The sequence below is a fragment of the Salvelinus fontinalis genome, chromosome 12, assembly GCF_029448725.1.
Source record: "Salvelinus fontinalis isolate EN_2023a chromosome 12, ASM2944872v1, whole genome shotgun sequence".
NCBI classification, from domain to species: Eukaryota; Metazoa; Chordata; class Actinopteri; order Salmoniformes; family Salmonidae; genus Salvelinus; species Salvelinus fontinalis.
In genome coordinates, this window is record NC_074676.1 from 33739228 (window position 1) to 33754097 (window position 14870).

General features: G+C 40.4%; 1 protein-coding gene across 1 annotated transcript; it reads right to left on the bottom strand.

Annotated features, from left to right (window-relative positions):
* Positions 1-2132: 2132 nt before the first annotated feature.
* On the bottom strand, positions 2133-14342 carry LOC129867218 (twinfilin-1-like). Its single transcript, XM_055940476.1, has 9 exons — positions 14232-14342; positions 13429-13509; positions 13041-13219; positions 8562-8657; positions 8094-8198; positions 4578-4703; positions 4040-4190; positions 3746-3867; positions 2133-3492 (listed from the first exon to the last, which is right to left on the bottom strand). Exons 1-9 carry the CDS (start codon positions 14254-14256, stop codon positions 3325-3327), a joined length of 1053 nt encoding a protein of 350 aa, XP_055796451.1. The 5' UTR covers positions 14257-14342; the 3' UTR covers positions 2133-3324.
* Positions 14343-14870: the final 528 nt, after the last annotated feature.

The window sequence follows — 14870 nt, forward strand, 5'->3', positions numbered from 1 at the left end:
CTCTTTATCCCCTCCACCTCAGCTACGGTCGGATGTGCGACAGATCCTCTCAAAAACCATAGACAAACAACCTTGTCATATCAGTCTCAATAGTAGTTATTCATGATTTCTAAACATTTGTGTCTGGCTGCAGAAATACTTTTCTGGATAAAGAAAAAATCTCTGACTTGCGGTCGTCTTCGACAGTGATGACCGAGAGGATTCTGGGTACAACAGCGTACATGGCAAATGAGGCATTCTGGGCCGAGATCACTTCCAAATCAAACATCTACAGTTTTTGGGTGGTACGTTGTACTTTACACTAACACATATGTATGGAACTAACACAATATGAAGACATTATACAATGTTGTGTGAAATCCACACCAGCACTGATTTGATTATCACCTTAGTGACACTAAGCAATTGAGACAGCAATTGGCTACACCCCTAAACATTATGCCAAACAGGTCAAGCCTTTCACACTATCACTTTAAATACCTAAATATAACCCAGAAGATACAGTGACAACAATATTGAATTGATGATGAAACTGCAACGTAAGTCAAACTCCTCAGTGCCAAACTCCAAAAACTACTGACACACATAATTGTTGGACCCTTAAGTGAGAATTGTTTTATTTTTTATTTAACTATGCAAGTCAGTTAAGAACAAATTCTTATTTACAATGACCTCCTACCCCGGCCAAACCCTCCCCTAACCCGTACGACGCTGGGCCAATTGTGTGCCGCCCTATGGGACTCCCGATCACTTCTGGTTGTGACACAGTCTGGGAACGAACCAGGGTCTGTAATGATGCCTCTAGCACTGCAATAATGCCTTAGACCGCTGCGCCACTCGGGAGAACTGCACTGAAACATGCACCTGTGCCCGTCTACCAGCCAATTAATTTCAAATTAAATACCAATAAATTAAAGATTACTGCTCCTCAATGATAAATAAAGAAAACATGCTGGTAAATGTTGATGGAGGCTTATAATGGAAAGTGTGGGAACAGTACTGTATGACATAAATTATGTACTCTAATGTCAGCAGTCCAATAATATAACGTCAGGTCATCTGTCTGTTGAACTGATTGAACCGCATCATAAACCAACAGCTACTGTTAGTGTTCAGCCTGAACCCTGGGAACAGTAGAGTACAGTATCTTAGACATAGCCTGCTATATTATTAATGAAGAGTAATAGAAGGCTGTTGTTGGCTAGAGCCGGAGCCAGCCAGGTGGTTAATCTAAGGTCTCTGTCATCCACAGGTGTTGCTAGAAATATTGTCTGGAGTCCTGCCAGTCGATGAAAATCGTGATCCTAAGTTCCTGGTGAGCAAGCAGAACAATGGAAGCTTTCTCTTTAGTACTCGTCTGTCTTCATCATACAGTGGGATGAATGCATATGATCTAAAGAAAGAAAATATTTAACTTTTTGTATTTACTATGCAGTGTCAATCAAAAAGCTAATTACGCAGCATTACTTAGTTTCTACTCTTCGCTCCCTGTTGAGCATAAGGCCACATTTGTACAGTATACAGTAGATGGCAGACAGTGTTGTATATCTCATCTGTCAGTGTAGTTACCACTGCAAGCAGTATCTGAAGGATGTGTTGCTGCTGTTGATTGGTATGATTTGTTATGACTGTCACAAATGAACATGAAGGATGAGATAGATGGGGAATAAATGGCCCTGGAGGACAAGAGGATGCCGTCTCAATGACAGAAAGAACAAACAGCCACTGACGAAAGAGGTGTGATGCCAGTACAGTTGCTAGCACTTTAGTTGACAGTACTGTCTCCACTGGTATATCAATGGGTACACTGTGCTTCTTAGTTATAGCTGGGAGCCAACGTTTACTACTGTGTGATCAACTGTCTTTATCACATTGAAATAATGTAAATATTTGTATAGGTCCTGACGGAGCTTGAAGATGTTGTCAAAAGCATTTCACTAGAACAGCTGGGATCCGAGAGGGAAGCAGACAACATGGAGAGACTATCTCTTGCCTCCCACTTTTCCTTAAACAAGGTTACTTTGCTCTAGAGCAGTGACCAACATTTTTACAAATTCTTCTGTATTTTTTTTGCTTTAAGAATAAACAGCATATAAATTTTTTATATATGGAAAAACAGAGCATACAGTATGTTTGATGTAAATATTTTTATTATCCTTTTTAAAAAGCCGCTGTTTTAAGAAAAATAAACAACTTAAGACCAAACATGACAGTTCTCATGAGAGTGTATTCCCTTGTCCGAAGATGAGGTGTTAAACTAGTGATTTGCCATACAATAAATCAGTAGACAAGTGACTGTGGCAGAAAGAAATTCCATTTGGAATCACGGTCTCTGGGACTCCCACCTTGCATTCACACCATAGGAGCTGGCACAGTAGCATACTTAGCTTCCTCGAATGCTAATCAGAGCTATATCAATGATGTGAAATTCTGGAAGCCCCTGTTCTCTCTGTTACGTGACCCTCATTGACACCAGATAGACAGATCAGTACAGACAATACCTTTTCATCACAGACAGAGCAGAACACCTACAACATGTACAGCACTTGCATAGAAAAATATGTTTCTCAGCAGATGTGTTTTATGTAAACCACAGTTATCAACCCAAAAAAGGTTTCAATATAAAAAAATTAAAAAATGACAGGAGCAAATATTACATCTTTAAGGGGGGTTTGGACCTCTTCATAGCTGTGCCCACATATCAATGGAGACATTTGATCAACTTTAGGTACAGGAAACACATAACAAATTGGCATTGATCTAAGAGGAATGCAAGGAATGACTGCAAGCATGTGAACTCAACTCATGGAGGGTTCGTCACATTGGCACAAATTCACATTAGTCGCACTAACATATTTTTTTATTCTCGGCAACAGTGTAAAAACCTTTCTTACTTAACTTGTTCTAACCTCTGAATAGCTCAGTAAAATACTTTGAATGAATCGCAGGCTACAAATGGACATTCTCAAGTGTGTGTTTCAGCTCAGTTGTCCATTGGCGTGCATAGTTCAGTCTCTGGGTGGGCTTCGAGGGTTTAGAAGTTTTTTGTAATTTTTTAAATATTTTACAAGAGGTTGTCTCAAATAATATTTCCCTCAATCACTTAGGCTTCGAGGGTTTAGAAGTTTTTTGTAATTTTTTTAAATATTTTACAAGAGGTTGTCTCAAATAATATTTCCCTCCGTCACTTAGGCTTCGAGGGTTTAGAAGTTTTTTGGAATTTTTAAAATATTTTACAAGAGGTTGTCTCAAATAATATTTCCCTCCATCACTCGGAATGTTCCATTATGGAGCGTGTGGGTGTGTGTGGCGGGGGGGGTCTGTTTAGTCATCCTCTTCTCCATCGCCAGGTGGTCTGGTGATGCGGCGTCCTCCCTTCTTCCCAGCGGGGCCCTTGGGCTTGGCGAAGGCCTGCTTGTGTGCGTGCTGCTTGGGATGGACTTCCTCATACAGGAAGTCACCAGTCAGCTCTTCCCCGCTTTCAATCTCGAGCTATGAACAGTCACACACGAATAGTGAGGCGTTGGACTGTTAACCAAACCAGGGTTGGAATCAATTCCATATAAATTCAGTAAATTTAGGGAGTAAACGCATTGAGAAAAAAATGTAATAATAGTGGCAGTTTACATCCTGAATTAAAACGAAATTAACCTGAACCAAACCTACAGATTTTTTTATGAACCCTAAGACACATGGAACACTTGTATTGGTGTTAACACCAATTGTTTGATCTTTTGGTCCTTACCTTCTTCAAAATGTCAATTTGCATGTTGTTCTCCACCATGTCCACCAGGGGATTTTTGCAACTGGAATAGAGCATCCTCTCTTTGATGCTGCACTTGTACCCCGGCATGGAATAAATGAACACTGCAAAAGGCAAAATAACAATGGAGGATGTCTCATCACAATCACAGATATACAATGCAGTAAATATGAAATATGTATTTTGTATATAGGTATGATGACAGCTGTACTTGGTGTCTTCAGTTGGTTCTCTTCTATTGTTCTTTGTGAAAACAGTGAATGTAAATATATTCACCTGTGGACTCCAAGTAGTCACCCTCGTGGGAATGATTGTAGCGGAAGAAGTGATAGCGAGCAGACTCTGTGGGGATCCTCTTGGGCAGGTCTTTCACCTCGGTTGGTTCAGTGTTAGACAACCTAATGAGTTCTTTGGCAAAGTCTATTTCCTATCGAGAGTAGAAATTGAACCATACTATGAATTAACCAGATATGACAGTCGGACAATTACGCTCTAATAAAGTGTAATTTAATCTTTGTGTGATTTATTGAATAGCTCTTTTGATAACATGCCCATTATGAGAACAAGGCAGAGCCGGTTTGATGTGTCACAATTATGCCTTTGTCCCCAAATCTGATCTTGTGACACAAGCCCTTGAATTTCAATGAGAACTGACACAATGACACTTTGGTAAACAAAGAAGAACCACATCGTACTGTTCTCAATAGAACTGACTCCAAAATTCCTTTGACAATCTACAGAGAAGCCTGAGGATAAAAGAGGAACAGAACTTGTTCTCAACTGACTCACCTGGAAAAGCGACAGAAGTACTTACAAGTTGTACGTAGTTGACTTGCTTGTCTCTGAATCGTTTGAGCGCCTCGAATGCGTCTCCATGCATGGGGAACGCCACTCCCTGCAGTGTCTTCTGCTTGGTGTCTACACTGATGTCAGTCTGCACCTGAACACAACACAGAGAAAACAACGTAAGACAACTTAACCTTTACCATAGTCAACACACAACTCACTAGTGGTAGTGCTAGTCATTCCATCAATATCTGAACCAGGAAGTCCTTTTGAGGTCATTACATCTCTTTCCAAAGGGAGAACTGGCCACCTTAAATTAATTTGAAGTAGATATGAGGCAAACAAATCCAGAACATTCACTTCCTTACTTCCTCCTGTTCAGATTCTCCACATTGGGGATAATGACGGATGTGGCTGATGTTTCTATATCTGGACAGGAGAGACAGGAGTGATGATAACGTCACCTTAAAGACTGGAAATGGAAGGGGATTATACTGATGGAATGCACCTATTTTTAGAGCCCTGCTGGTTCCCTCGGAATTAGAGGCTCTGTCGTGTACACATGATTGAGCAGCAGTGCACCCACCTCATGTACCAGATGGATTGTGGGTTTATCCATCAACTTAGTCAAGGCAGTCTCTCTCTCTCCAGGCACATGAATGATAAATACAGTTGAAGTCGGAAGTTTACATACACCTTAGCCAAATACATTTAATCTCAGTTTTTCACAATTCCTGACATTTAATCCTAGTAAAAAATTCCCTGTCTTAGGTCAGTTAAAATAAAGTGGTGATCCTAAGAAGGTGAAATGTCAGAATATAGTAAATAAATCATTCTATTTCAGCTTTTATTACTTTCATCACATTCCCAGTGGGTCAGAAGTTTACATGCATTCAATTAGTATTTGGTAGCATTGCCATTAAATTGTTTAACTTGGGTCAAACGTTTCGGGTAGCCTTCCACAAGCTTCCCACAATAAGTTGGGTGAATTTTGGCCCATTCCTCCTGACAGAACTGGTGTAACGGAGTCAGGTTTGTAGGCCTCCTTGCTCGCACACGCTTTTTCAGTTCTGCTCACAAAGTTTCTGTAGGATTGAGGTCAGGGCTTTGTGATGGCCACTCAATACCTTGACTTTGTTGTCCTTAAGCCATTTTGCCACAACTTTGGAAGTATGTTTGGGGTCACTGTCCATTTGAAAGACGCATTTGCGATCAAGCTTTAACTTCCTGACTGATGTCTTGAGATGTTGCTTCAATAAATCCACATAATTTTCCATCCTTATGATTCCATCTATTTTGTGAAACGCACCAGTCCCTCCTGCAGCAAAGCACCCCCACAACATGATGCTGCCACCCCGTGCTTCACGGTTGGGATGGTGTTCTTCGGCTTGCAAGCCTCCCCCTTTCTGCTCCAAACATAACGATGGTCATTATGACCCAACAGTTCTATTTTTGTTTCATCAGACCAAAGGACATTTCTTCAAAAAGTACAATCTTTGTCCCCATGTGCAGTTGCAAACCGTAGTCTGGCTTTTTTATGGCTGTTTTGGAGCAGTGGCTTCTTCCTTGCTGAGCGTCCTTTCAGGATATGTCGATATAGGACTCGTTTTACTGTGGATACTTTTGTACCTGTTTCCTCCAGCATCTTCACAAGGTCCTTTGCTGTTGTTCTAGGATTGATTTGCACTTTTCGCACCAAAGTACGTTCATCTCTAGTAGACAGAACGCGTCTCCTTCCTGAGCGGCATGGCGGCTGCGTGGTCCCATGGTGTTTATACTTGCGTACAAGTGTTTGTATAGATGAACGTGGTACCTTCAGGCGTTTGGAAATTGCTCCCAAGGATGAATTAAACTTGTGGAGGTCTACAATTTTTTCTCTAAGGTCTTGGCTGATTTCTTTACATTTTCCCATGATGTCAAGCAAAGAGGCACTGCGTTTGAAGGTAGGCCTTGAAATACATCCACAGGTACACCTCCAATTGACTCAAATGATGCCAATTAGCCTATCAGAAGCTTCTAAAGCCATGACAAATTTCTGGAATTTTCCAAGGTGCTTAAAGGCACTGTCAACTTAGTGTATGTAAACTTCTGACCCACTGTAATTGTGATACAGTGAATTATAAGTGAAATAATCTGTCTGTAAACAATTGTAGGAAAAATTACTTGTGTCATGCACAAAGTAGATGTCCTAATCGACTTGCCAAAACTATAGTTTGTTTAGAAATTTATGGAGTGGTTGAAAAATTTGTTTTAATGACTCCAACCAAAGTGTATGTAAACTTCCAACTTCAACTGTACATATTTCAAAGCCTCTCTGCTCCCACACAGATTAATGTTGTTTATCTTCCTTTCAAAAGCTGGTCAATTGGGAGAAATGCTAGCCTGTTTTCGCCTGTCTTGCTTTTTATTGGTTGTATTTAGGAGTGTGACTGAATGCTTCTCAGACCACTTCCTTATATGGAGTTGGAGACATTGTTCATGTCAGACAGTCACAGCAACTAGGTTGTTTCCTCTTTACAAGACTGACTTTGGTTTGGTTGGAATCACGAGCCACTGTGTTACTTTCTCTTTGGTTAATCACATCTTACAACTACCAAGAGAAAAGCAAACTTGACAAGTTTCATTGTTAGTAGCAAGTCAAGCACTGGCTATCACATAACAGTGTACCCTGATCTTATCAGTGGAGCCAAGCCCAGGCAGTGGTGTGACCTTGTCCAAGTGCTTTCCTGGACAGAATTAATGCAAAGTATCAATGCAAATGAATGATCATTCATCAACTTTCAAAGGTGGCCCCTCGTGTAGGCTGACTATACAGAATTTTTTTGTTCAAGACCAGTGTATTTAGTGGGAGATCTCAACAACAACATCCTATTGCTTACAGTGCATTGTAAGTTGTACAACTGAATGCATCCAACTGAAATGTGTCTACCGCATTTAAACCAACCCCTCTGAATCAAAGAGGTGCGGGGGGCTGCCTTAATCGATGTCCGCGTCATCGGAGCCCAGGGAATCGTTTCGGTTGGAGGTTAACTGCCTTGCTCAAGGGCAGAAGGGCATTCGAACCAGCAATCTTTCGGTTACTGGCCCAACGCTCTTAACCGCTCGGCTACGTGCCGCGGTTAGTTGTCCATCTGCCAACTTCCTGTATTTCTAATGAATCACAGCACCTATCCAGTGACTCTTAGTGCCAGGTCGGCATTTTGCACAGCTGTATTGCTGACCTTGTGGTCTTATGGGGGAAGGTATCACCTGCCGTCATTAATATTCAACACTGTCTTTTGGATTGAACACAATTCAAAGCATATGCTATGAGTTTACTGTACATGTTGCTATGAGTTGCTCAGAATCACTCCCACTATTAAGAGAAGTTTGGCTAGATGTCTTGGTTTCAAAGCTTAAAAAAGGTTTGAATCCTCACCCATTTAACAATGACACTTTCAACCAACATAATTACTTTTGCACAGAATCACTTTTAAACATCACAGGAAGTGTGAATACTATTCTCTGTGTGTGTGTGTGTGTGTGTGTGTGTGTTTGTGTGTACCTCACTGAGTTTGATCTGTCTCAGTTCCTCCTCAGCAGCAGTGAGTGGTAGTGGTGCGGCCTTGGTCACCAGGTACTTCTTGTAGCCACTCAGAGACACATCATCCTGGGGGAGTGGGGATAATCACAAGGGGAGAGAGGATCACATACCAGTTAGCCTTTTATACACACTATTATAAACTGGGTGGTTCGAGTCCTGAATGCATATTGGCCGACAGCCATGGTATATCAAACCGTATACCATGGGTATGACAAAACGTTTCGTTTTACTGCCCTAATTACGTTCGTAACCAGTTAATAACAGCAATAAGGCACCTCGAGTGTTTGTGATATAAAACAATTGACATATTTCCATTACAACAACCTGAATGACAAAGCAGACGGAAAATATGATCTTCAAAGTTCATTTCAGAAAGGCATAAGAGGATTTCACAACACAATCTAGGCTAATACAGATAATCTAACCAACCTTTGTATTGCCAAAGAGCTCATCTTTGATAAGCCCCCCACCAAATTCCTTCTTTAGTGTGGCCCTGGTAGCAGCGTATAACATCTTATGTCGCACCTGTTTGAAATAGAATGTATTAGTGAATACACAAAGGGTACTGGAAAAGCAGTCTGTTTACATTTAACTATACCATCCACTTTCTATATCTCAATGACATTCAGTGATTTTATTAATGGTTTTATTGATTTCTGATTCTTATCTTGCTGCCGCAACATAAGCCCCCATTCTTTTCCCCCATAGGAGAGCAAACTGTGCCTGGAAAATCACAAAATAAATGCATCCCATTTGGATGTTTCAGTGAGTACTTTTACATGCACAGTAATCATTTCTATATTAAACTGATTATGGCAGTAGGCAGATTATACAGTATCTTAAATTGGAGTAAGGTCAAAATCGAAGTAAGCATACGCCGATTAAAACACCTGGTGTTCTGTGAAATCTTTTGAATTATTAGGACATGTAAACACCTTAATTCACGTTCCAGCGATGTATTTGAGTTCGGAACAACTGAATGTAAGCATCTTAGAAGTAGTTCACACACAAACTTTATATGTCCGTACTCAGAATAAAATTTGCTTCACAAAAATAGTATGGTCGCTGTGGTATAACGTTTATTTTGATTGCCAATTTTCTGCATCAAGTGGCCTGATTTCAGATGTGTCCATGTAAACAGGACTATTAGGGAAATTATTCTTCTTGAAAAGCATGTAAACGTTTTAAAGAAAGTATTATATTAATCTGACTATCCACAATAAATCGGGAGTATTGTGTGCATCAGGGTTTCCGTTATGAAGAGGTGGCACCGGACAATTGAGACATTTCCCAGACCCATATGCATTGGGTGTGTACCCTGATTAGGGTGTCCACCCACAGTGCTCAGAATGACAGAAATCATATTTAGATTATGGTAATTATTTGTAACAAAACATGCAAATCGGGGATGCAATGACGTGTGTCTTTACCGCGCACTTTGAAGATGTTAGAATAACTGTCCACATTTACTTTTCCTCAGCCAACAAGATGAGTAGCGAAGAGTAAAATCACTAGCCTATGCATTGGTGGCGGGTGAGTTTCTAGTTTGAGGAAGCAAATTTTCACCATAAAAATGCATCTTTATAATAAAGCATTCCATGCATCATCGCATATGCAGATTTATGTAAAACAGCCTACTATTCGTAATGTGAGAAGTAGATTGTATAGTCATAATTTAGGCTAATAATATAACTAGGCAACAGCTCTAGAGTGCATTCGGAAAGTATTTAGACCCCTTGACTTTTTCCACTTTGTTAAGTTACAGCCTTATTCTAAAATTAATAAACAGTTTATTAACTCAACCTACACACAATAACCCACAACAACAAAGCAAAAAAGGTTTTTAGATTTTTGCATATTTATACAAAATGTAAAAATGAAATATGACATTTACAGAAGTATTCAGACCTTTTACTCAGTACTTTGTTGAAACACCTTTGGCAGCGATTACAGCCTCGAGTCTTCTTGGATATGACACTAAAAGATAGGCACACTTGTATTTGGGGAGTTTCTCCCATTCTTCTTTGCAGATCCTCTCAAGCTCTGTCAGGTTGGATGGGGAGCGTTGCTGCACAGCTATTTTCAGGTCTCTCCAGAGATCAGGTTCAAGTCCGGGCTCTGGCTGGGCCACTCAAGGACATTTAGAAACTTGTCCCGAAGCCACTCCGGCGTTGTCTTGGCTGTGTTCTTAGGGCCGTTGTCCTGTTGGGAGGTGGACATTCACCCCAGTCTGAGGTCCTGAGCACTCTGGAGCAGGTTTTCATCAAGGATCTCTCTGTATTTAGCTCTACTCATCTTTCCCTCGATCCTGACTAGTCTCCCAGTCCCTGCCGCAGAAAAACATCCCCACAGCATGATGCTGCACCACCATGCTTCACCGTAGGGATGGTACCAGGTTTCCTCCAGATGTGACGCTTGAAATTCAGGCCAAATAGTTCAATCTTGGTTTCATCAGACCAGAGAATCTTGTTTCTCATGGTCAGAGTCCTATAGGTGATTTTTGGCAAACTCCAAGCGTGCTGTCATGTGCCTCTTACTGAGGAGTGGCTTCCGTGTGGCCACTCTACCATAAAGTCCGGCTTGGTGGAGTGCTACAGAGATGGTTGTTCTTCTAGAAGGTTTTCCCATCTCCACAGAGGAACTCCGGAGCTCTGTCAGAGTTACCATCGGGTTCTTGGTCACCTTCCTGACCAAGGCCCTTCTCCTCCGATTGATCAGTTTGGCCAGGCGGGCAGCTCTAGGTAGTTCCAAACTTCTTAGAAGTTCCAAACTTCTTCCATTTAAGAATGATGGAGGCCACTGTGTTCTTGGGGACCTTCAATGCTGCAGACATTTTTTGGTACCTTTCCCCATATCTGTGCCTCGACACAATCCTGTCTCAGAGCTCTACAGACAATTCCTTCGACCTCATAGCTTGGTTTTTGCTCTGACATGCACTGTAAACTGTGGGAACTTATATAGACAGGTGTGTGCCTTTCCAAATCATGACCAATTGAATTTACTACAGGTGGACTCCCATCAAGTTGTAGAAACATCTCAATGATGTTCAATGGAAACAGGATGCACCTGAGCTCAATTTTGAGTTGCATAGCAAAGGGTCTGAATACGTAAATGAATATGTAAATAAGGTATTTATGTTTGATTCTTTTAATGAATTTGCACACTTTTAATTTTAATTGCTTTGTCATTATGGGGTATTGTGTGTAGATTGGATTAAATAGAAGTTAACTCATCATTTCAGAATAAGGCTGTAACATAACAAAATGTGGAAAAAGTCAAGGGGTCTGAATACCTTCCGAATGCACTGTAAATATAACTAAATCACTGTTTGCAAAAAATACAGTTTTTTGCATGGCTGAGCACTTATAGCGTAGAAGCCTGTGCTATAGGCTATATCAGATACATTTCTTGTTTCTTTACACGGGAATTACACATTTCATGCAATGCTACTACACTTTATATGACTGGAGACATTAGCAGAATCTTAATTTCTTAAAACAACAAATTATAGGGTAGCCTACTCTGCTGACACTGACAAACAGACCAAAAAAACGACATTGTCCATATAATAGGCCCACGAGAAGGGGAGACACAAATAGAATATGACGTCCATCTAAACTGGAGGAGGAAATTATTGTCCAAAAACAAACTTTAAGTGCCACTGACCCAACGATAAAGAGTGAATATGTGAACTGCATACTCACCGGAGATATGGCCTATGCTCTCTGCTGGTGCCAATAAGATAGGCTATAGGCCTACTGTTGTTCGCTCAATTAATTTAGAATTTTTGATAACTTGCTTTCCAAACAATGTTTCCCCGCGATTTAATTTAGAAATATTGCGAAATACCTGGTTGAGTCTCTACTTTTCACTGACAGTCGCAACTCAGCAATCATCTATTTGGTATTTGCTGCACACGCTGCCCAAATTGTGCATGCTGCCTTTCCTTCCGACTGTAGGCAATGCGATTTAAAACTATTTATTAATGTTTTAAGGCTAGGGGAAGGTAATGATCCACTGTGTCCAAATCATGCTTCAGCAGCATATTTTGAATTATTTTATTTAGTTCTGTATAGACAGGAGTAGGCTTAACTAGGCAAGTCAGTAACCAAAATATAATGAATATACGCGCACCAATTCAATTCCACTAAATTATGCAAATTAACCCACAGACCGGAATGCATGACCAGTCAAATGTATTTACATAAACTGCTATTTCCATCAATGAATAGACTAAAGAGTATTATTATTTCGCAATGGGACTTTATTTCTTCTCCCAGACAATTGGCAGGTGCCAATATTATTTATCAGCTTTTCAAAAAAGAAAACACTTCCAAAAGCCAGCTATTGGAAACTCATATATGTATATATAGACTGTACTCAGTCTTAGAACATGTGGAAGTGTTTTGAAACATCTGCAGCTTTCCAGACAAGCCTGGACCTGTGGCACTCAGCCTACGGATAGTGGGTAGGAATGTCGAGCCCTGTCTGCTAGAGTGGGATGCAGTCAGTACTCCCTCGGTCTCTAGTCTCTGCCCCATGTAATTCAGCCTGGTACAGATAGTGTAGGCCAGGGCACATTTCTCTCCTTATCTGTGCATCATTCCTCTGTCTTAATTGTGCCAACTCATTGAATCTGGTAATGCCAAATTCCTTTCAGTCTCTGCCATTACATCAATTTGCAACAGTTGTGATGTTATCTGTATCAAGAGGTGGTCAAAAGCTAAATGTCACATTTGCACTTAAGTACAAACTACATATAACCAACAACAATCAGTAATAAACACAAAACATGTCTGCTAAGGGTCTGTTGTGAGTCGTGAGCATGAAGAGACTTGTCATTGGCATGACCGTGCAAAATAATTAGCAAACGGAAGCTGACATCTGTGTGTGAGAGGAGTTGCTTACAGGAGAGTGGTCAGGTGACCAGGCCATGAAGATCCACTCATAGCCCTGGTTGTTGGAGGAGTCCAGTCGGTACAGGATATAAGATGGCAGGTCGTCCTGTAGTAGAGGCAGGACTAACGAGTCATACTCTTGGTCCCATGTCTTTAATGCTTGCCTGGTTTCGCCCAAAGCTAGCTGCTCTGTAACACAAATATTATCAGAATTTAGTGGCTGAAGATTCAAAGTGAAAACATAATTTTGGTGAATAGAATCTCTCTGTGCTTTCCAACATTTCGGCAACTGTTTTAATTCTAAAAAAGATCTGTAATATATCCTTGAGAGACAACCTTGGTGACAAACATTAGATATGTTTATGGTCAGATCAGTAAAAAAATAAACACTTCTTTACCATCCTCAATCACAATCTTTAAGAGTCGATATTGGTCTCCACACCTCGCACTGGCAAAGATGTCCTTCACGTCGTTACCAGCTAGAAAAACAGTGGGGAAGTGAGTTTGGTATCGGCACAAACATGCAATGTGTTCTAATATGGATGTTTCATAGTAGAAGCCTCACCACTGAAATTGGGCTTAAAGAAATGTTTCAAGCTGTAATGACTTCAGTTAAACCCATGTTAAAACCTTCCAAAGAACAAACCATGTAATTATCTTCAGCCTTATCTATTTAAAACAATCTTAGCCACAGAAGTTTGGTCCACATATACAGTTGAAGTCGGAAGTTTACATACACCTTATATTTCAATAATTGTGCAAATGAAAAATACAATATTGATATCTGTCATTGGTTTGAAAGCACTCAGATACTTTGGTTTAGGCTATTTGTCAGCTCATTGTTTATGTAAATGTCTATTACATTTGAATGCCAGATGTTTCAATGAAGGCGTTGCCCAAGCCAAAATGTTATTTTTTTTTACTAGAGTAAAAGCAGAGACAAACACACACTGTTCTTTTAGGACATCTAGCTACATAACTACCGTTGCTACTCCTTAGCAGAGCATCAAATCAATTATCACAGATAGCTTGCTAGCTAGCTACCGTCGCTAGCGAATACTTAACGTTACTGTACTACAGGATGAAATTGTGCATAAATAGTAAAACATTGCACATCGATTAAAAACAGATTTTTCAATTAAGATGTATACAGTTCAAACACGCTAAGATAGCGACAACATAACTTAAATGAAATAGCTACCCTGTATGCCCGTTTGGTGGGACATTTTGTATTTTTATCGCAAGAAAGGTTGATGAAGCAGAGAACCAAGCCAGGATAAGGAAGTAGGAAGCAGACTAGGCTAAATTCATGTGTCGTCATCATCAGCAAGGTCACGTGGTTCAACCGTGCAGGGGTGACGATGAGGAATACAACAAATCGTATTATTAAATTCCTGCGTTATTTAAATGGTAACAACAAATGCGATGCTTTGACCTCGGGAAGTCTATTGATATTCTACACATACACGCTGGACTGGAGGAGCTAGCTATTTTATAGGCTACTACCAATGACTGTATATATGAAGTCTAACGTTACTACTCTGTCTAGCATGAGGGGATGCCACATTTGTTCCATTGTATCCACTCCAGTCTAGACTGAAATGTAACGTCTGATCTGCAATGTTACATTTACAATGTTACATTCTGCAATGTTACATTTGTAACTTTTGCAATGTAGCCTATTGTTTGTGATGCAATGCTACCAGAGGCAGACTGGGACAGAAATTCAGCCCACATCACACTTCTACGTTCATGTGGATGCTACCATGATTAGGGATAATCCTGAATGAATTGTGAATAAGAATTACAGACGCACAAATTATATATGATATTTATGCCT